Source organism: Epinephelus moara, chromosome 21 (genome assembly GCF_006386435.1).
Source record: "Epinephelus moara isolate mb chromosome 21, YSFRI_EMoa_1.0, whole genome shotgun sequence".
Lineage (NCBI taxonomy): Eukaryota > Metazoa > Chordata > Actinopteri > Perciformes > Serranidae > Epinephelus > Epinephelus moara.
Genome location: NC_065526.1, coordinates 28,938,602 through 28,959,709, shown reverse-complemented (window position 1 = coordinate 28,959,709; position 21,108 = coordinate 28,938,602). Strand labels below are relative to the sequence as shown.

Below are 21,108 nucleotides of genomic sequence, written 5' to 3'. Positions count from 1 at the left end.
ACCCTCCTACACACATTTGGCCATGAAACAAATATGCCTGGGTAAACATAATTTGAAATGCTTTCTGCCTATTTAATGAAAAAGCTTTATGTAACAGACTCATTTTGAAATATATTTCAAGCAGACTTTTTTGTGAGGATAGTGAAAGTTTGAAAGCATTTTTTGCCGATCATCACCATCTATCATCATCTACAGAGTAACACCAAAAGGTCAAAGGTTTGCTCCCGACAGCCAGAAACACTGAGCCTGCACCCTCATTGTAAGATAAATGACTCAGCAAAATAAATTGCTTCAGCTGCTTTTTCAAACAAACAAAAAAGTTTTCTTCTCTTAACAATAACGGATGAAAGGTGTTTTTTGGCATGGACTGCTTTTGTCCTGTTTGAAAGGTTTTTGGCAGTAAACTGTGCAGAATTGTTTCCAAATGTTCGAGCTGCCAAAACAAGCAAATGGATTTTTCAGATCCGCTGTTTCAGTATATATAAAAAAATATATAATAATACAATTTTCTCTTTGTTTTGTTTTTATCCTGACAAGAAAAATAAATCCTCCCACACAGGTGTCAATTAGGGATTTTGTTTGGGACTACGAAAATTAAAAAGAAACTTTACGATAAACTTCTCTCTCTCTCTCAGGTGTTCTCCCAGTCGTTGTGAACATGGCGGCCGCTGCAGTCAGTCCTGGACCGTCTTCCACTGTAACTGCTCTGAGAGCGGCTACAGCAGAGCAACTTGCCACAGCTGTAAGTCAAACATCAGCACATACAGTAACTAATGGATAGAAGGACCAGATTGAACCATGAAGTGCTCTCAGCCACCAGTGACCCACCAGTTCCTCCCACTCTCTTTGTGTTGTGACCTGCTGCTTTTAAGTACCCATCAGGTATTGAGCACTCAGCCGATGATACATGGATGCTCCATTTCACTTTGTGCAGAGGGAGGGAAACTGGATAATGCAGCCTGGTTTATGTTAGGTATTAAGTTTTAGTCACAGGGGGGTGGTTGGTGTGGATGGTGATGTACAAAGCACAGGACTTTGACACTGAAAGCCAGGTTTTGCATCCTGAGTCCCACATGTTGTTATGGTGCGTTTGTTTTGTACTCGGAGGTCGGAAGTCGGAAGTGGGAATGACGTCACTCCATGTTGACAACAGTTCTTGCATTCTAGTTGACAACAGTCGGAAAAAAACATGGACACCCACAAGGCTAGCCGTAGCCACTGTCAGCAATATCAGTTATCTCCAAAATCTTAGAAAAAGTTGTTCATGCTCAGCTAAAATTGTTTTTAGATGAGCATAATATCCTGGAGATCTTTCAATCAGGCTTTAAAACTCTGCATAGCACTGAGTCAGCTTTACTAAGAGTTTTTAATGATATCCTCCTGGCAAATGACTCTGGTGACCCTGTAATTCTTGTTTTATTGGACCTAACAGCAGCTTTTGACACCGTGGACCACAATACCCTAGTGGCTCGGTTTCGCCACCTAGTGGGCATCTGTGTTACTGCACTGGAGTGGTTCATATTGTATCTGGCTGACAGAAGCATGAGTGTAAGCCTTGGAAACTCAAAATTCAGCTCTGCTCTACTGCCGTATGGGGTTCCACAGGGGTCGATTTTAGGGCCCCAGCTTTTTTCTTTGTATTTACTGCCCCTGGGATCCATCCTGAGAAAGCATGGCATCTCTTTCCACTTTTATGCTGCCGATAGTCAGATATATGTGCCGCTAAAAAAGAAAAATGCCTTCTCACTCACACCACTTCTGGCATGTCTTGAAGACATCAAAGACTGGATGGCCTTGAACTTTTTAAATTTTAATGAGAAAAAAACAGAAGTGATGGTGTTTGGTCCCAGTGGCCTTTGTAGATTTTTTAAAGCCAACAGTCTCAAACTTGGGTTTTAAGATGGTCAGTGATTTTAAATTGGATCGGCAAATTAGCTCTGTAGTGAAGTCCAGCTTTTTTCAAATTAGACAGCTGGCTAATGTGAAACCTTTCCTTGCACAACAGCACTTTGAAACAGTAATCCATGCCTTTATTACATCTTGGCTGGATTACTGTAATGCACTTTATTTTGGAGTCAGCCAGTCCTCCCTCGCACGTCTCCAGTTGGTGCAAAACGCAGCTGCGCGCCTGTTAACTGGAGTACGTAAGAGGGAGCACATAACTCCCATCCTGGCCTCCCTCCACTGGCTGCCTGTGCACTTTAGAGTCCATTTTAAGATTCTTTTATTAGTTTTTAAATCTGTAAATGGTCTGGCCCCACCTTACCTCTCTGAGCTTCTTCACCCCTACGCTCCTGCTCGGTGCCTCAGGTCAGCTGATCTGCTGCTTCTGGAGGTGCAGAGGTCCAAACGGAAGCTCAGAGGGGACAGAGCTTTCTCCGTTGCCGCTCCTAAATTGTGGAACGAGCTACCCCTCCACATAAGACAAGCCTCCTCACTGTCCATTTTTAAAACTCGTCTAAAAACCCATTTTTATTCCTTGGCTTTCAACTCTGCATGAGACTCTGCTTCTGTTTTAGTGTTTTATAGTTTGTTTTATTTATTGTTTTATTGTTTTTAAATTGTTTTAAAAACAATAAACAATTATTTTAGTATTTATTTCCTGTTAATTGTTTTATGTCCCTGTGTTGCTTTGTCTATTTATGTACAGTACTTTGTTTCAGGTGTGGCTGTTTTAAAGGGCTATACAAGTTGAGTTGAGTTGAGTTGAGTTGAGTTGAGTTGAGTTGAGTTGAGTTGAGAGTTGATAACAATGCTCTATGTGGTATTTTGCACATACAGACAGCGTAGCAACATGCCCACAGATAAAAATTGAACAGTACTATGGTTATGGCCGACCTAATGTAAAACAAATAAGATAACATTGCTATAAACAGTACTTTAGCAGAGTGTTTACTCACTATGTATGTGACCGGCAGCCATCTTGAATTCGTAAGTCGGGGTTGATGCGGTTGCTCTGAGTTTCCGAGTTTAAACTTCCGACTGGGAACTGGGAATTTCCGTCCTCCGAATACAAAACAAACGTACCATTAGTATTCACTTTGGTTAAGGTAAAAGGAAAAAGGAAAAATTCCTAGTTCTAGGTGAATGCCAATAAAGTAAACATGTTGTGTTTGTGCTTTGAGTCATTTTTGACTTTTTTGATATTTAACTAAGACCATGATTTTTCCCAGTGTTAACTAGGTGCTATACACAACTATGTTGCATCATTGAATCAAACCTGAATTACACTTTAGTTCCTGTTAGTGAATATCGTAATGAGAGAGCAAGAGTGGAGAAATTAAATGTGCTGTTAGTCAAATGTTTCCTAATTATGTTGATATAAAACATTGTTTGGCAGCATTATGTTGCCTTCAAAATGTTGCTATTGCAGATTTGTGGCGCAACCCACATGGCGCATTTGCTGCCCCCCCCATTGGCCCACCCTAGCAAAAATACTTGGATGCCAACATTACTGTCTTTAAGAGGCTGCAGCGCACTCATTTTTAATTGGGGCTCTAAGGTGGTGACTTGTGAAACCACACAATGTAAGGCATCCATTGACTCCGATCATGTCAGCATAGCCTGTCAGGAAGGGTGCTAAAGAATTCCCTAAAAGTTAGGCTAAATTTTGGCAGGAGAGCAACTAGCATGGCCATTTTCAAAGGGATCCCTTGAATTCATACCTTAAGATATCCGAATGAAAATGGGTTCTGTGGGTACCTACAAGTCTCCCCTAAACTTGAGAAGGCAGTAAATGTTTTATTCCTTACAAGCAATTTCCCATTTCAAATTAAAGCTGTGTATTTGTCTTTTTTAAGGAAAAGGACAACTAGCCTATTAGGAGAACAATGAATTGTCTAACACATGTGTATACAGATACATAACATATTAAAGTAGGATTGTTGTGAAACTCAAAATAGTAACAGTTCTAGTATTATTCTATACACATCAGGTAATTAGTAATAGTACTTGTAAAATAAGAAACCAAAGTATATTAATATGCAATTCCTTAACTCTCCAAAATGACAGTTTTCAGCTAGTAGGCTATATATGGACTATTAAAACAGCATAATTTAATTCCTGAATTTCAGCTATGACTTGTGGTTTTGGTGTGCCACCCAAAGATTTTCAGTGGCTCCATCTGGCCACCCCTTTGAAAAATTTCTGGGGGCATCAGTGGGAGATAGATTTAGACAAGGAGAGCTGTGACAGATAGAAATTCTGAAACTGGTATCAAGTGAAAGACAACATGTAAGAGGAAAGAGTGCTGGAGAGGCAGATAATGAACTTCCTTTTAAGTACGTACTTTTACATATTTCAGCAAGGAGGTAAAAGAAAAGAAAATCAACCAATATGACTTACAGCAGAAAAGTAAAAGCTATGGCTTTTAAGCAAATGCTTAAGGGATGATAAATTAATGAATGGAGCAGCCTGGAGACTGCTGGTATGTTTCCACAGTGCTACTTTTATGCACATGTCAGTTTATTCATGTCAATGGTATTTAAGAGAGTTTTCAAGGTGGCAGCTCCAAATGGCCCAGTATACAGTTTCGTCTTTAATCTGCCAATCACAGATGCACTTACCAGTAGTGTTGTTCAGCAATTACAGTTGTGCAGGTTTTAGCATAATGGCTGCACATTGTGTGGTATGACCGTACAAAAGAAAAAAAAGAGTTAATGTCTGGGGACATTTTTCAAATAAAACAATCCCTGTGGCTGCATGTGATGCCTGCCTTAGTACTTTCCCCTGCTGCAGAATATTTTTAAAACCTGTTTGTATGTGAGTGATATGATGAAGGTTAATGAGACTGTAGCTGTGACTAAGCTGCCAAACACTGAATGCATAAATAAAACCTCAGCAGTGAGGTGAGCATTGGTGAGATCTACCAGTTCTGTACCGACTCCCTCGAATCAAATCCTTGAAACCAAAAGAGAAGAGTTTCCCACACGGTTCACCTCTGGTCTCATTTTTATTGCTGACGAATCTGCGAAACCTTTTTCTAACCAGCTGAGGGAATGTGATGAATAAAAGGCCGTTGGCTGTGGAGAAGAAGAGAGATAAACAGGTGAGCAGAGTGTGGGAACCTTCAGATATGGATTTGACTTGAAGGGCTTAATTCTTTGATTGCAGAGGATGCACTGGTGTGTGTGTGTGTGTGTGTGTGTGTGTGTGTGTGTGTGTGTGTGTGTGTGTGTGTGTGTGTGTGTGTGTGAGAGGCAAAGGGAGGAGGGAGGAAGACTTATGGAGACAGCGAGGAAGAGGCAGGGCTGATAAAGGTCTAAAGTTTTATTTATGGAGTCTTTGTACTCCCATCAGTCATTACCCTCCTCTCCAGTTGGATCAGTCTTCACTTTATGGGACGCTGCTGCAGAAATAAAACTTCACATGATTCTCTTCACTCTGGTTATGAGACGGTGATTCAATGGTGGCAGCGCCCATAATCCTCCACAGTGTGTAATCATCATCCCCTCACAGCTCCTGTGTGCGTCTGCCAGCTGATGTGTTGATGTTGATGTGATTCATGTTGAGCTGATCTCATTATTTTCCTCCCAGCTGTGTACGAACAGTCCTGCGAGGCGTACAAACACAACGGCAACACGTCGGGACATTTTTATATCGACGTGGACGGCAGCGGACCAGTCAAACCACAGCTGGTCTACTGCAACATGACAGGTGATGCACACACACACACACACACACACACACACACACACACACACACACACACACACACACACACACACACACACACTCTCCTCCTTCCACCATCACTCAACGTTTTTTATGATTAAGATTCACATAATTGTAAATGATGATCCTCACCATGCTCTGATCCACTTTATCTTCCATCCCCCTTTTTTACAAGGCTCTCTTTCTTCCTTTCCTCTCTGTCTCCAACATTCATCTCCCTGTCTGTATATGTTTTGGTGCTTTATATCATTTGTATCATGATGATAAAGAACATAGCTGATTTAATATTTATCTCCTTTTACGTGTTTCTGGCCATCTGCATCAGTTTGCTACATTTACATAATTGCTGACATTTGGATAGTTTGGTGATATATGGATGTTAGAGTAATGCTCTGTATGGATTTATGATGAATACTGGCACATTTATTTACCTCTGTCATTGACTAGTCCTTTGATAGGTTTGAAGGAGAAAACATATTTTCTTTACCTAATTACCTGGATGGCAGTGTGTGTGTTTGCTCAAGAGGTTTCAGACCAGGGGTTCCCAACTTTTCAATGCTAGGTCGCCCAAATAGCATTAGCTTATGGCAGGGGCCCCTTATTTGCAAGATGTTTTTAAAAATCCTTTGGCACTAAGAGGGCAGATGTAAAAAAAATAAAAATAAAAAAAAAATCACAAAACAAGAACTTCTGAAAATATTTCCTTACTCTTAATACTGTGATGATGCAGTGATGATAATGAAAGGTTTTTTTTGCCCGTATTTTCCCTCATCTTTCCTCCATTTTGCTGAGGACCCCATTGCGGGGCCAGCACCCGGTCTGCATCATTACCACACCAGTGTACACATGCAGTGCGCCAAATAGGCTAAGTCTGCACATCATTTGACAGTTATTGTAGCTCGCAGATACATCAGATGTGCAGCAGAATTTCAAAGGCAACAGCGGCGTTTATGTCAACATGACCACATGGCTCATACAAACACAAACAAGTCAAGGGAGACTGATAAGACAGAGAACTGATAACTGTCGTTCAGACTTACATAAAATCATATTGTGAACATTACTGTCCATGTAAGCGATTATTTATAGACATGGAAGGCTACCATGGTTTTTTGCTCTGTAGGCCAACAGTCATAGTTTTGTCACCAGATGATTATGTGGCTGTGGCCACTGACCAAAAAATTACATTCCAATTAAACAGCTTTCCCGGCCCCCGCCCTTACCTGTTAAGCGAAGCACCGACGCACTAATATGAAGTGGACCCAATGTTTCAAACAATGTAATTTATTTTGGTGCTATTTTGGTGATGGCAAATTTAAAGGTGGCATATTATGCACAATGGACTTTTTCATGGCTTTTTTTTTTTTAACATAAAAGGTGTGTCTCTGGTGTGTCCCCTAAACTGTGAGAAAAGACCATTCATTCTTTTTTTCGTCTGCTCTATATCAGAACATGTGTGTACCATGAGCGTGTCAGATTTGTTGCTGGATATGGCACCCTGTGGAGTTGTATGGCACTCAGGTTCTGGGGTGAATCAGTGTAGAACTACCTCCAGCTAGGTGAAAACCCCCACCCAAGGAGTACCTGCTGAATTGTCCCTGCTGCCGGCCATTGTGATGTCTGTGCCCACCAGTAAACAACACTACCTGCTCTGTTTTTGGCTGCAAAAACCAACACAAACGCCAGTATGCCGCCATCATTGGAAGATGTCAAGACCCAGCAGATTCTCTTTATATATATATGAATTGTGCTTACAATCATTGGAAAAATGTGTGTGCATGTGTGTGTGTGTGTGTGTGTGTGTGCAAATAATTTTACTCCAGATGTCTCTGTCAGTGCAGCTGTAAGCAAAACAGCGTGCAGAAGCTTTTCCACTTTAAGACAAAAAAAAAGTGAAATAGAAAGAGGACAGAAAAGTTACAACTCAAGGTTAAAACAGGGATGGGAAGAAGATACTATCTGCTTCTGTCTGTCTACAGAGGAGGACACATGGATGGTCATCCAGCACAACAACACAGAGCTGACCAGACTCCGACCATCTCCAGGTGGAAACCAGCATTCAGTTCACTTTGACTACTCGACTAAAGAAGAGCAACTGTTGGCCGCCATTAGCCAATCAGAATACTGCGAACAGGAGCTGTCCTACCACTGCAGGAAGTCCCGCCTCCTTAACACTCCAGGTAAGGGCTCTTTTTGTTTATGTAGAAATGTAGGTAACAGTGTATTTAGCTCTGTCACTGGCCAGACTCAGATTTTCTTCGCACGGATTAAAACCAGAAAAATAAGGCCTAACTTGAAGCGTGTTGATGCAGGCTGGCTTTGTGAAAGATCCTTTGTGCTTCATTTGCCTCCGGCACAAAAAAAAAAAAAGGTTTTACTCAGACAAAACAAGGGCAAAACAAATGATCATCTTTGAAGTAGTAAAATATTCTGTTAGTGTTTTTCTTTTCTATCAAGGACTTGATTTACTCAAGATGTAACCACCGAACCGCATGGATAGTTGTTTTACATTTTTCTGCTGTCTTTGAATCTAATTTTATCAGAGTGAGTTATGAGGCGTTTTGCTCAAAAACAAAACCTCTGGAGAAAATAATCCGACTCCCTGCGGCTCCACACATCTTTCTCGCTCTACCAGACGAAACAAAATGATTGCTACGCTCATTGCTCTAAACTTAATCAGGCTCCAAGGATTTTCTTCCTTTTTACTAGTGAGCCAGACGAATTGATTGTGTACGATTTGTTTAAATGTCTCCTTCTTTTAGATTGAGTCCAATTAAGTTTTGTTTTTTTGTTTTTTTCAAAGGTCTGCTCAGTGTCTCTCTGTCTCCATCAGGTTTACAACTCATTAATTGACCATGGAGCTGTGAAGAACAATGTTTACTTGTGGCAAAACGCTGCCAAAGACAAAGCAGACAGGAAACTATCCATGATGATAGTTTAACTTACATAAATTTTACATTTATCTAATGCATTATGATCCTTTATCCATGGTCTGTCTGGTTGTAGCAAAGTCAGTTGGCAGGAAAACAAGATGGACAACAATTTGGGGCAAACAGATGGATTGAGGAGAGAGGAGGGGAAGGGACAAATAAATGGAGTGTTTTATTTTCTTGGCATTTAAAGAATACTCAGAGTGGCTTACAGTAAAGTGTACTTGTTTAAAAAGCTGCCGTCTGTACATGAGTGCATGAAATGAGTATTGCATGTCCAGGCAGTGTTTATGGACATACTTTAGTGATGCTGTGCAGGAGAGAAGTTCCAGTAAAAAACATGAAATAAAAGCAACGTAAAGGGAGCTGATTTTTGGAATGAGGAAATGAATGGACCTCTCCTGACCCTAACTCACAATGTTCTCATATTAATGATGCTCCTAGCACACAATAGCGGACATTTTTATTTTATAGCCTCAATGTTTATGTTGTCCAAAAAGTGTTTTTAGTTTTATTGTAAGAGCCAAGATGTACTCTGCAACTTTTCTCAGGGGAAGTGAAGAGAAAGCAACACTTAAAGTGATACTCTGATGATTTTCATGAGAGAGAAACCCGCCCCATTTCTTTCTCTTTCTCTCTCAAACACAGACCAAACTCCAAACTGTAAAACTTAGCAGCGCTGCTCAATAATAAACCAAGATTCTCTTACTGTATTAATTTTGCTCACCTTAAATGTTTTCCGAAACATATTTCAGCCTTTAACATCAGTCTGATTATTCTGATCTGACTTTTTTTGTGAACAAACAAACATGTCCTCAAATATGAGATGCATATCAGTTGTTGCTGATTGTGTGTGTGTGTTTCAGAGGGCTCTCCATTCAGCTGGTGGCTCGGTGGTCCCGGTCCTGGTCGTGTCCAGACGTATTGGGGCGGAGCTCAGCCAGGCAGCCAGCAGTGTGTCTGTGGTCTGCAGGGCGACTGTGTAGACCCACAACACTACTGCAACTGTGACGCTGACCGCATGGAGTGGTACTGAAATTATCACACATATTTATATATTTTTTCTCATCGTTCATAGTCACAAGGTTAAGTAAGTAAGTAAACTTTATTTATAGAGCACCTTTCACAGGTAAAAACCACAAAGTGCTTCACAAAAGTTAGAACAATAACAAAGAAAACAAAACACAAAGTATGAGCATAAATGCAAAGATGCATAGATATATGAGGAGAAAAAACAAAAAAACAAAACACAATTAACCGAATGCCAGTTTAAATAAAAGAGTCTTTAAATACGTTTTAAAAGTATTAACAGAGTTTAAACAGCGTAGTGAGAAAGGCAAAGCATTCCACAGTCTGGGAGCTACTGCTTGAAATGATCTGTCACCTCTGGTCCTTAAGCGTGTGTGAGGAACAACTAGCAGCCGTTGGTCACATGACCTCAGACTGCGGGTGGGAGTGTACGGCTGTATAAAATCAGACAGGTAAGAAGGAGCTTGTCCCTGCAAGGCTCTAAAAGTGAGAACTAAAATTTTAAAATGAATTCTAAAATGCACTGGTAACCAGTGCAGAGATGCTAAAACAGGAGTGATGTGTGCCCTTTTGTTTGTGTGGGTTAAAAGCCTTGCAGCAGAGTCCTGAACAGCCTGGAGATGGTCAAGATCCTTCTTATTAAAACAAGTAAAAAGACTATTACAATAATCTAAACGAGATGAAATAAAAGCATGAATAATCATTTCCAGTTCAGCCTTTGACACCAGTGTTCTTATTTTGGAAATGTTCCTCAGATGGAAGAAGCAATTTTTTGTTACTAGTTTTGAGTGATGCTCTAAGGACATCGTTGAATCAAAAATAACACCTAAGTTCCTCATCTTTGGCAGGACAGACAAGCCTAGAGCACCAATATGCTGCTTAATCTGGGCGATAATGCTATCGGGGGCAATAATTAATGTTTCCGTCTTGTCTGAGTTCAGCTGTAGGTAGTTGTCACTTAACCACTGTTGGATGATAGTCAGGCAGTTAATTAAGGAAGACAGTTTATGGAGCTCAGTGGCCTTGAATGAGCAGTACAGCTGGATGTCATCAGCATAGAGATGATATGAAACGTTGCTAAATTGTCCAATTAACTGTCCAAGGGGAAGTAAGTATAAAAGGAACAGAATGGGTCCTAGGACAGAGCCCTAAGGTACCCCACATGACAGCCCTGTTGTTTCAAACATGATATGGTTTGCAGAAACACTAAAACATCTGTCAGAAAGGTAAGAGAAAAAACACTTTAAAACCAAACCAGAGAACCCAACCAGATCCTGGAGTCTATTAATGAAAATATTATGGTCGACCGTGTCAAAAGCTGATGAAAGGTCTAACAGAACCAAAACTGTGTGTTTACCAGAATCAGCTGACATCAAGATGTCACTGGAGACTTTAAGTAGTGTGGTTTCAGTGAAGTGCTTGTTGCGAAAACCAGACTGAAATATGTCCAAGACATCATGATTCTCTAAAAACACTGCGAGTTGCTCTGCTACAACTTTTTCTAAAATTTTTGATATGTATGGCAATTTGGAAATTGGCCTATAATTTTTGGGCTGTAGTGGATCCAGACTAGGCTTTTTGAGTTAAGACTTTTTAGGATGTCTTGCATGTTGTGTTAAATTGAGGTGTAGTCTTCCCAACTGAATTTTTGCTCTCAGAGCTGGGAGTAGGTCACCCATGCACAAGCCACAAACAAGTCTCAAGTTTTAACCTTAAAGTCTCAAGCAAGTCCCACATTACTGTGGTGGAAATCAAGCAAGTTACAAGTCAAGTCATTGCTCAGGTTAAGCAAGTCACAAGTTAAGTCACATGAAATCCTGATGAGCTGGTCAAATGTTAGCTTTCTATATTTCATCAGCCAATAAACTAATAAGTTAATTTAAAAGGCACATTCAAATATGTTTCTCTGTGGTTTTTGTAGTGACAAATAAAGTTGGATGTTGTGCCACTGATTTTTGAGCTGCAAACGTCGCACCACTATTATCTGCTTCCTATCGTCACCTACAACATAATGCTCAACATTGTAGTACTTTTGGACTACCTCCGTCCATGATAGCTGCAGCATGCATTGGCCTCTGCTAGTCTGCTGCGTCCTAGTGGGTGGCCAGGTTTGTGCACATTGCATCAGAACCCTAACCCTAATTTCCTTAGTAGAATACTAAACATAGTTTGGCAAAGTGACTTGTAACTTTGGCAGTGAAGCAAACAAGAAATCGACTGGGATGATTTGAGCAAAAACACAACAGTTTTAGCTTTGCCCATGTTGAAATCAATCCTGCCTTTGCCTCACTTCCTGCCTTATATCATTTCCCAGTACAAACTGTTTGTGCAATGGCAACTCTATTTTTACAGACCCGAGCTGCTGCTCTTCAATATTTCATCACACTCTCAAAGTGCTGTATACACTCCTCGCTTCCACTTCTTCTAGTCCTGGATATATTTTTTATACAGAACTATCCTCAGCAGCAAGGCTAACAGGCGGATTATCTTAAGTGCGTGAAGCTGTGTGTGGGCGTAAATGGACAGGAGGTGTCTTGTTTGGGGAGTAGCTGTTCCAGGAACTGCCAGGGATGGATGTCTACTGTCAGGACGGCTATAATTCAGTTTAGGAATAAATAGGTCCCAGAGAGATTGCACCTACGTACTGCAATGTTTTCATCAGCTAGTTACACCATGTAATATTGTCACAACAGTGATGTAACATTCAAAACAAACACCAATAAATCCATGCAAGCAAAGGATCATAATTTGGGATTTGTGAGTGTATTTGTCGATTCTCCACGTCCACCCTTTTTCTTCTTCTGCATATTAATATTGTCCTTATCCTCCCCCTACCTCTCCATTTTATTTCTTTCCTCTCCTCATCCTGCTTCTTTGTCAAATTCATCCGTCATCTCCTACTTACTCAACTATTTTTGTTTCGTCTTTATTTTTTCCACCAGGGCTGAAGACTCGGGCCTGCTCACCCATAAAGAGAGCCTCCCTGTCAGGTCTCTGGTGCTGGGTGACATCCAGAGGCCGGGGTCAGAGGCTGCCTACAGGGTGGGACCGCTCCGTTGTCATGGAGACAGTAAGTCCAACCCATTCTTCAGTAGTTGTCTCTTTACAATATGATTCTCATTTATTCTGTCAAACTGCTAAACTGGCAGACAAAACAAATATTGGTTTTGTTTGAAAAACAAATCCTCATGCAAGTCTTCGGTTTTCTTCACATAGTGACCTTTTAATTCCGTTTTTTTCCTGCCCAGAATTGCCTTCAGTTAACAGTCTAATTTTTGGGGGGAACACTTCTATTTGCTTTTCAGGCAAAGAGTTAGACGAAAGATAGTAGCTACTCCTATTGGTCTGTTATAAGGCTACAGCCAGCAGTCAGTTAGCTTAGCGTAGCATAAAAACTGGAAGGAGCTACAGAAGGCTGGCTCTGTCCAAAGGTAAAGGCATCTCTTAAGCTCACTATATGGTTTGTTTATTGCTTAACTGTTCCTTTAAGTAGTGTTTGAAAACTCAAAAACTCAAGAAAATGAACGTGTTTTTATTACAGCTGTCATGGTGCATTACTAAAACCTTTCCCCCTTAAATTGTTTTGTAAGTGCAGTTTCTGATGAACTGTTTAAATAATACATTTGACTCAAATGTCAAAGCAGTGCCAGAATTACTGGCTATGCCATGTTTTCAGTTAATTACCTTCACAGGATGGCTGACTTGTTTCTGATTTCCATTTAAAGATCTTGACAGTGAGTTTTCATTTTGATTCTCAGAGAACTTCTGGAACGCTGCGTTTTTCGACAAGGAGACATCGTACCTCCACTTCCCCACCTTCCACGGAGAGCTGAGCGCAGATATCTCCTTCCTGTTTAAAACCACTGCCTCCTCTGGTGTGTTCCTTGAAAACCTGGGCATCAAAGACTTCATCCGGATCGAACTGAGCTGTGAGTAGGAGCTGGAGGACGAAGACTGAATCCAAATTTAACACTTAGAGGGGATGTGTGTGTGTGTCTTTTAAACCAAGGCTGTATCTATGGCGCCAACATTGAGGGAGACCAAATCATCCTGAGGGCCTTGTCATGCATGTCCTGACTGAAGTGAAGTATTATTATTGGTAGGGTGTTACAATGAGTTCCTCATCAACAACTGATGGGAACTTTAATGGATCCTAACATTATGCAAAGCTAGCAAGTACAGTATTGAAGAATGTATTGCCTGTTCAAAGAACTAGCGTCTGCTGGGGTACGGCAACACCACTTGGACAAACCATATCATTATACTAGAACTAGTAGGAATTCATTCATTTATTTTCCGTAACCGCTTATCCTGTTAAGGGTCACGGGGGGCTGGAGCCTATCCCAGCTGACATTAGGCGAGAAGCAGGGTACACTCTGGACAGGTTGCCGGACTATCACAGGGCTGACATGTAGAGACAGACAACCATTCAGGCTGACATTCACGCCTACAGAATTAGAGTCACCAATTAACCTGCATGTCTTCGGATTGTGGGAGGAAGCCGGAGTACCCAGAGAAAAGCCACGCTGACACAAACTCCGAACAGAAGGGCTCCCCCACCAGGAACCCTCTTGCTGTGGGGCTATGATGCTAACCACTACACTACCGTGCTGCCACTAGTAGTGATAATATTGGCAATTTTTTAAGTTTATTCATGGACAAACATCTGCTAATGATTGGATGGCAGGGCATTGAGCATATCTGAATATTGGAGGGGTTCCCCATATATGTCAATGAATGTCTTGTTTTAAACCTTAAATGGTTTGTGTGTGATTTATAGTATGGCAGCAAACAGAATAGACTGCTACTTAACTATAGCTCATGGGATTGGTCTAATTGTGTTCCTTTTTGAAGAGGCAGTAGAAAGAAACTTTTATTTTTTTCACCTTTAATCTAATTTTCTGATACATTAGATGCTTTTTGTTGAATTGTGAACGCCTGCGTTCCATAAATCTCTCTGCTTATATCCTTAAAATTTGTTTTCCATTGCTGGGATTAAAGTGCCTTGGGCTAGAGGATAGAAATATTTTCTCTCACTTATCCCTTAACTTTTGAGGCTGGATGAAACTGGCTGTGTTTTTTTCTTTTTGACAAGCTGGTTTGTATGGAGTTTCTGTTTTATTCTGTTGCTGCTTACATGTTTGCAACATTTTGTTCTGCTCCTGGTTGCATTGTTCGTTGTTTTCCGATCAATTTCCTTCCCCCCACAGAACACAGTTGAATACATCGTATACACCGCCATGGACAACATATGCTGGCCTACATGGGACAACATTGCATTCACAACACAACAAATAAAATGTAACCAAGGTGAAATCCATAAAACAGGAACTCATAAGCATTGCAGAGGTTTTTCTGCACCCTTGATTTTGATTTGACAGTTGCTTTATGAACTCTCAGGGGCATTTCAGCCGTGACCCTCCATTAATTCCTGTTGATTGATTCTTGTGTAATGCACACATTTATGGGCCCCATGGTGTGTCATTTAGATTATGACAGTAATAACCAACAGGGTGTTATTTAGTTTATGGGTGCCATGGAAATGTGGCCGGGTGTGAGATGTGTGTTTATAGCCCGCCATATATTGTGTCATTTAAAATATAGCTGTATTACCCAACAAGGTGTCCTTGTGTTTATATGGTTATGACAGTATTGCGGATGGTATGAGGTACACATTTATGGGCACCGGTGGTGGGTGTCACTCAGAACGGCTTGTATAGATGCCTTGAATCAGTCTTTGCCTATTGAAGCTCTTTCACCTCACTTTACCTTTTTAGTTTGCTGTTGTGTTGCATTTTGGACAAAGCTGTTTTAGAAATGGGATTTGAAGGGACACACACACGCATGCACGCAGAATCTAATACAGAGACACTGCTGCACCAACATCCCCTCTCCTCGGGGAAATCATTGTCAGCGTGGTTGTTCTAGCTCTGAATACTGCTGCTCTGTTGCAGGCCTCCTCAGATCACTTTGTAGCACCGAGCCTGAGAACAATCTCTAAATGAAGTTACTGTAGGATGCTTGGATTGTGTTTCATCTTGCTCTGTGCTCCTATAGTAATACATCCTCACCTTCAAGGAGTACAACAAAAGGATGATGGTTTGCTTCACCTGCGATCTCCTAAATCTTTTGCTGTTGGTGGAGAGAACAGAGAGCTGAGCAGAAAATGGAAGACGTAGATACAGATGTTAAGCACAGGGGTGCTGTCTGTGGTGCTGAAACAAGGCAGCAACAATGAGGCCAAGGCGCTGGCCATGGTCCTGATTCATGATGCTGCGGTTCAAAAAGAAAGAAGGGCAGTGGCAAAGGGATTATTCAGATTCTTTACATGTAGCACTACTACAAAATAAAATACAAATAAAAGTGAGGAAAAGGTCCATTATATGTGAAAGTCCTACATCACAATTTCACCAAATTAAAAGTCTGGAACTTTAAACATGTCAGTCCTCATTTCAGTTGGAAGTTGAACAAGAGTTTAAAACGCAAAACAAGGTATTTTTTCATAAAGGTTCATAAAGGTCATTTCTGTGCTTAATTGCCTTTTTCAGAGTTTCAAATCAAGTCAATTAAGGTAAGGTTTGAGTAGTTTTTAAATGTTGTGGTTGTAGCTATGCTATAGTAATTTGTTATACTGTGCAGTTATTTAGTATAACCTATGGTAATGTGTCACAAATGAACTTATTTCTTGTTTTGCGAATAGAATGTTTTTTTAAACAGATTTAAGGTAAAAAATTGATGATGCATTCCCTGTCACAGCATTTCATAGACAAGAAAAACATATTTCCCTGTGAAATGTAGTGAAGTACCTCAAAACTGCTCAAAACTACTTTGATTAAAAAAAAAGATGAAAAAAAACCCACAGGAATAGAAACTCACAATACCATGTAACCAATACTACACAATGAAGTAGCGTGAAAATAATGTAACCACAATGAAGTGATGTTCATGCAGAGATGTATTATGTACATTAGGACACCTCAAATGAGGAGCTGTGTTTACATCATCTGAAGGTAAAATCTCCCAACAGCCATAAAACATGGACTAACAACATAATTTATGGAGATTATCAAGATGATGATATAGACCGATGTTCACTTTGTTCGTTGATCATTGAATCGATATATCAATCCACATCAATGGATCGTTACACCCCTAATCTAGAGCCAGTGTTTGTTTCGTCCATTCTGGGCTACTGTGGAACAACATGGTGGAAGAGGATTCGCTCTGTATGTAAATATAAACAGCTCATTCTAAGGTTACAAAAACACAATGAGTCTTAGTTTCAGGTGATTATAAGCTTATGAAAAAACATTGTTATGAATATTTTATTCCATTTCTGCCAATAATTTCTGCCCCCAAATCCTACACACTGGACCTTTAAGATATTATCAGTAAAATGTGTAAAAGTATCAAATACGAAAAGTTATTCACCCTTTCAAAGTGTTATACAGTGTTATACAGTGTTGTACAGTTGTACATCTTTGCAGCATGTTACTGTTGTAGCCGGTCATGGTAGAGCTAATTATAACTTTATACACTTCTATACATTTCAAAGCTCACTGGTGTTATAGACGTAAAATCTCTATCTAAAAGTACCTCTAAACTGTACAAGTGCAGTTTTGTACTAAGTTTGAAGCTGGGGGCGAGAAGCCCAGAGGATAGTTTGCACCTGCCCGTACCTGGAGGTTACTGAATAACAATTTTTCTGTCACACTGCAAGGCTTAGCAACTTGAAATAAAAACCAGTCTCACAGTCTGGAGAGAAGCATTGCACAGTCTAGTTCCTTCATGTAATCAGTATATAAATTCTTGCCAGACCCTCTAGTCTTGTGTTCTTAGTTATCCTCTGAGAACTGTAACCAGTGTGCCTTGGTGGAGGCTCTGTTGGTTTTTGTGGTTGTTGTTTTTGTTGTGAAGGGGTTTTTAAACTACAGGGAGCCCTACAACCCCCCCATCTGCTTCTTTGGTCTCCATACACTTGAGTCCAACCTACCTGCTTGTTAAAGCTTCTGCCTCTATTCCCATTTGTAGCATTGGCAGGTCTTAGATGCACTGTGGAAGCTGAGGAGAAAAACGCAGCTCTGAAGTGAAGATTCATGCCAGCTTTTTATGTTAAAAAAATGCACCTGCCTCCTTAAGCCTAAATTATAAAGTGAGGTTTCAGCAGTGTCTCATTCTCCTTAATTGAGACGCAGTAGACACGTGCTGTTTGCACAAATTAAATGCTGGTGTGGGGTCTGTGGCCTTTTTCATCCTTTCTTAGACTGTTGGTAACTAAATCTAAACTGTCTCATCAACAACACTGGTGAATGAGTTTTCTGTTCAAACAAAAGAAAGACATTATCAGATCTCCATTTGGTTTCCATTTGAAGACATAATGTTTACTTTTTGCAAAGTTTCACAAAGACACAACATTTACTTTTTAGATCTTGGCATAGTTTTATCAAAGAATAAAACTTTTTATAGAAATTGACTGGTTGATTGACAGAACTGAACTTATCTCCTTGATTAAATTGGATTCAGTGCAGGGAAAAAATTTGTTGTGACAGTTTAGTGAAATCACTGTGGTATCCGAATCTTTAATTTGATTTGTTGGAGAAAAGAAAAAAAACACACACACACACACACACACACACACACACACACACAACAAAACACAACAAAATACATTTGTTTCCTCAGGCAACTGAGTAGCTGCATTATTATTATAATTATTTTGTTTGGCAAATAAATGATAAAATGCGGTCAGACTGGTTGGTATGACAATTGAATAGTCATCCAATTATGACTCACACAGTACATTAATTATGAATTCCTCTCTTTTGATACTTCCCTTTGTCCCCTTCCTCCCAATCTCCCTGTTTCCCCATTATCTTATTGTCTTCCCTGCCACCCCCATCTCTTCCCCTTTATCAGCCTCCACTCAGGTGGTGTTCTCCTTTGATGTTGGTAACGGGCCGCTGGAGGTTCACGTAAAGTCGAGCGTGCCGCTGAACGACAACCAGTGGCATCGAGTCCGAGCCGAGCGGAACGTCAAGGAGGCGTCGCTTCGACTGGATGAACTTCCTGCTGCCACACAGGAGGCTCCTGCTGATGGACACCTCCACCTGCAGCTCAACAGCCAGCTGTTCATAGGTTAGAAGATGTTCTCCTAATTTTCCACAGTCAGATTATTCTGTTTCTGCTTTTTTAATAGACTGTTTATGATTATAAGTCAGACAGTCTTTTATAGTTGTACAAATGTGTGTGCGAGTTTCTGTGTGAACTTTGGCCTCATTAGTCTGAGTGCTGATGGGTTCAAGGCCCTTTCTCATGTCTTCTGGGACTAGAACGACAGTGTCTTTCAGTCTCTCCATATCTCTCAGGCACTAACTTCCACGCACACTTGCCTTGTTTCTCTTATCCTACTCCTTTTATCGCTCCTCAGAGAAGCAGAAGTTCAGTGCTTCTGTCTCTGCACCTCCTCCTGAAGTCAGCAGCTTGATCACAGAACTTGTAGTTGAATATTTTTTTAGTCTCTCCCGGCAGAAAAAACTTTGTTCCTTTTGCAAGTTCACATCAGGCTGCACTCTACGAAACACAGACAAGAACAGTGCTTTGTCTTGCTTCACAAGCTTTTGTAGAGAATGAGTTATTTACATAGGAGGCCACTGCAGTCATCTTTTGTCATCGTTACCAGAGAGTGTATACCTGACAAAAAGGGTTCACAGTCAAGTGTATTTATATCACAGGCAAGTCTCCAAAGACTTTACAGAGACTGACAACAATTAAAGTTACGTTTATAGGCATCTACCTGCACAGCGCTCCGGTGTAGTCAGGGCTTTATAAACAATATTCTGATTTACAACACCATGCGTACGCCTGCCAGTACACAATTTCCTTTTATAAATCCTAAATCAACTTGGAATCGTTTACACGTACAGCAGCCTTATATTACGCCCTCTACATGCCCACATTCAACCATAAGTGATCATTGCAAAGCACCTCATGAATGCTGATGCATAGACATGAGGCAGCTGATCAATGGTTCTTTACAGTGATTCATGGCAACAACCGAGAGGAAGGCCAAGGAAACATTTTCCTGACACAGAAATTGAGGTGCTTGTGGGTGAGGTGGAGGTTAGAAAGCACATACTGTTTAGTGGCCACAGCAGTGCGATCAGAAACAAAAGGAAAGGCAGTGTGTGGTAATATGTTACTGCTGCGGTTAGTGTAGTGAGTTCATCAAACCTGAAATTTGGAAAAAAAAAGTGGTCAGATCTAAAGGTGGAGGCAAAGCCTAGTTAACGTGATTGAGGTGAAAATGAGTCAGCATATTCACGCTTATTATTGAGAAAAGGAAAGCCAGCCTTTGCTGAGTCCTGCCAGCTGCCACAGCCTGGCATCATCCAGCTGTGCACAGTGGGTACCACAGCCAGCCACCAGTCAGCACACAGTCCGGCCCCAGCCCTCTCCTCTGCGCTCCGGTGGAGGGGAATGTGATGGTGAGACAGTGCTAATGAAATATTGAGCAGAATTTGAGATCTGAGTTGACTTATATCTTGTACAGTCAGAAGATGTTTATGGAAAAGTTATGTCTCACTAGCACAGGCACAAATAATACTGCTGCATTTAAATGTTTATGTAGTGGATCTATAAGAAACGTGTGATTTGAGGTAAAGTTAAATGTGTGAGAGATGTCATTACACATATAATGATTCCTCTCACATTTAATTTCAACAGTCTGGCACCACCTCACCATCTGTGTCGCCAATTTCCCATCTCCAAAATGTTTGTACGCATGGGTCAGATTCCTTTTATATCTATAAATCCCAGTTAGAAAGACTGTAAGCAGTGGGCATCCAAGACACACAGCGCAGACAAAATGCAACTACAGTGATGTGAAACCCCAAACAAGAGTGAATCAAATGCTGGCTTTACTTTAACTTTTGATGGCGAGCTTGTTTACAGTTAGTAACCAACACTCGTGCACAGAATACCTTCACATTCAATGTCTCTTAACAAAAACACATTGTATGAATGCATTTTCTTCCTCATAAAACATTTGCAGAGCCACGTTTTGTGAGAAATGGAAACCTACTGTGGAATAGCACGCAACCAGGACTATACATCATGCATTCTCGGAACCCATCGGCTGTATTCGGCGTCTGACTTCTGGCAGACGGCGAATACAGCCTCTGGGGCAGACCCCTGATTTTTTGGCATTCTGGTTTGATTTGGGCGGAGGAGGCGAATTTCCGTTTCCGACTTCCGTTTATATATACAGTGGTGTGAAAAAGTGTTTGCCCCCTTCCTGATTTCTTACTTTTTTGCATGTTTTCCACACTTAAATGTTTCAGATCATCAAACAAATTTAAACATTAGTCAAAGATAACACAAGTAAACACAAAATGCAGTTTTTAAATGAAGGGTTTCATTAATGAGGAAGAAAAAAATCCAAAGCTACATGGCCCTGTGTGAAAAAGTGTTTGCCCCC

At 40.7% G+C, this 21,108-nt stretch overlaps 1 protein-coding gene across 1 annotated transcript in view; it reads left to right on the top strand.

The window, feature by feature from the left end:
- Window positions 1-21,108, top strand: part of LOC126383157 (contactin-associated protein-like 4) — a 143,602-nt gene that overhangs the window by 87,480 nt on the left and 35,014 nt on the right. Inside the window, exons 11-17 of the mRNA XM_050033604.1 lie at window positions 636-742; window positions 5,536-5,655; window positions 7,653-7,853; window positions 9,470-9,632; window positions 12,575-12,702; window positions 13,391-13,561; window positions 18,549-18,767. Coding sequence (XP_049889561.1) covers window positions 636-742; window positions 5,536-5,655; window positions 7,653-7,853; window positions 9,470-9,632; window positions 12,575-12,702; window positions 13,391-13,561; window positions 18,549-18,767 — 1,109 coding nt within the window. The remainder of the gene's footprint in view (window positions 1-635; window positions 743-5,535; window positions 5,656-7,652; window positions 7,854-9,469; window positions 9,633-12,574; window positions 12,703-13,390; window positions 13,562-18,548; window positions 18,768-21,108) is intronic.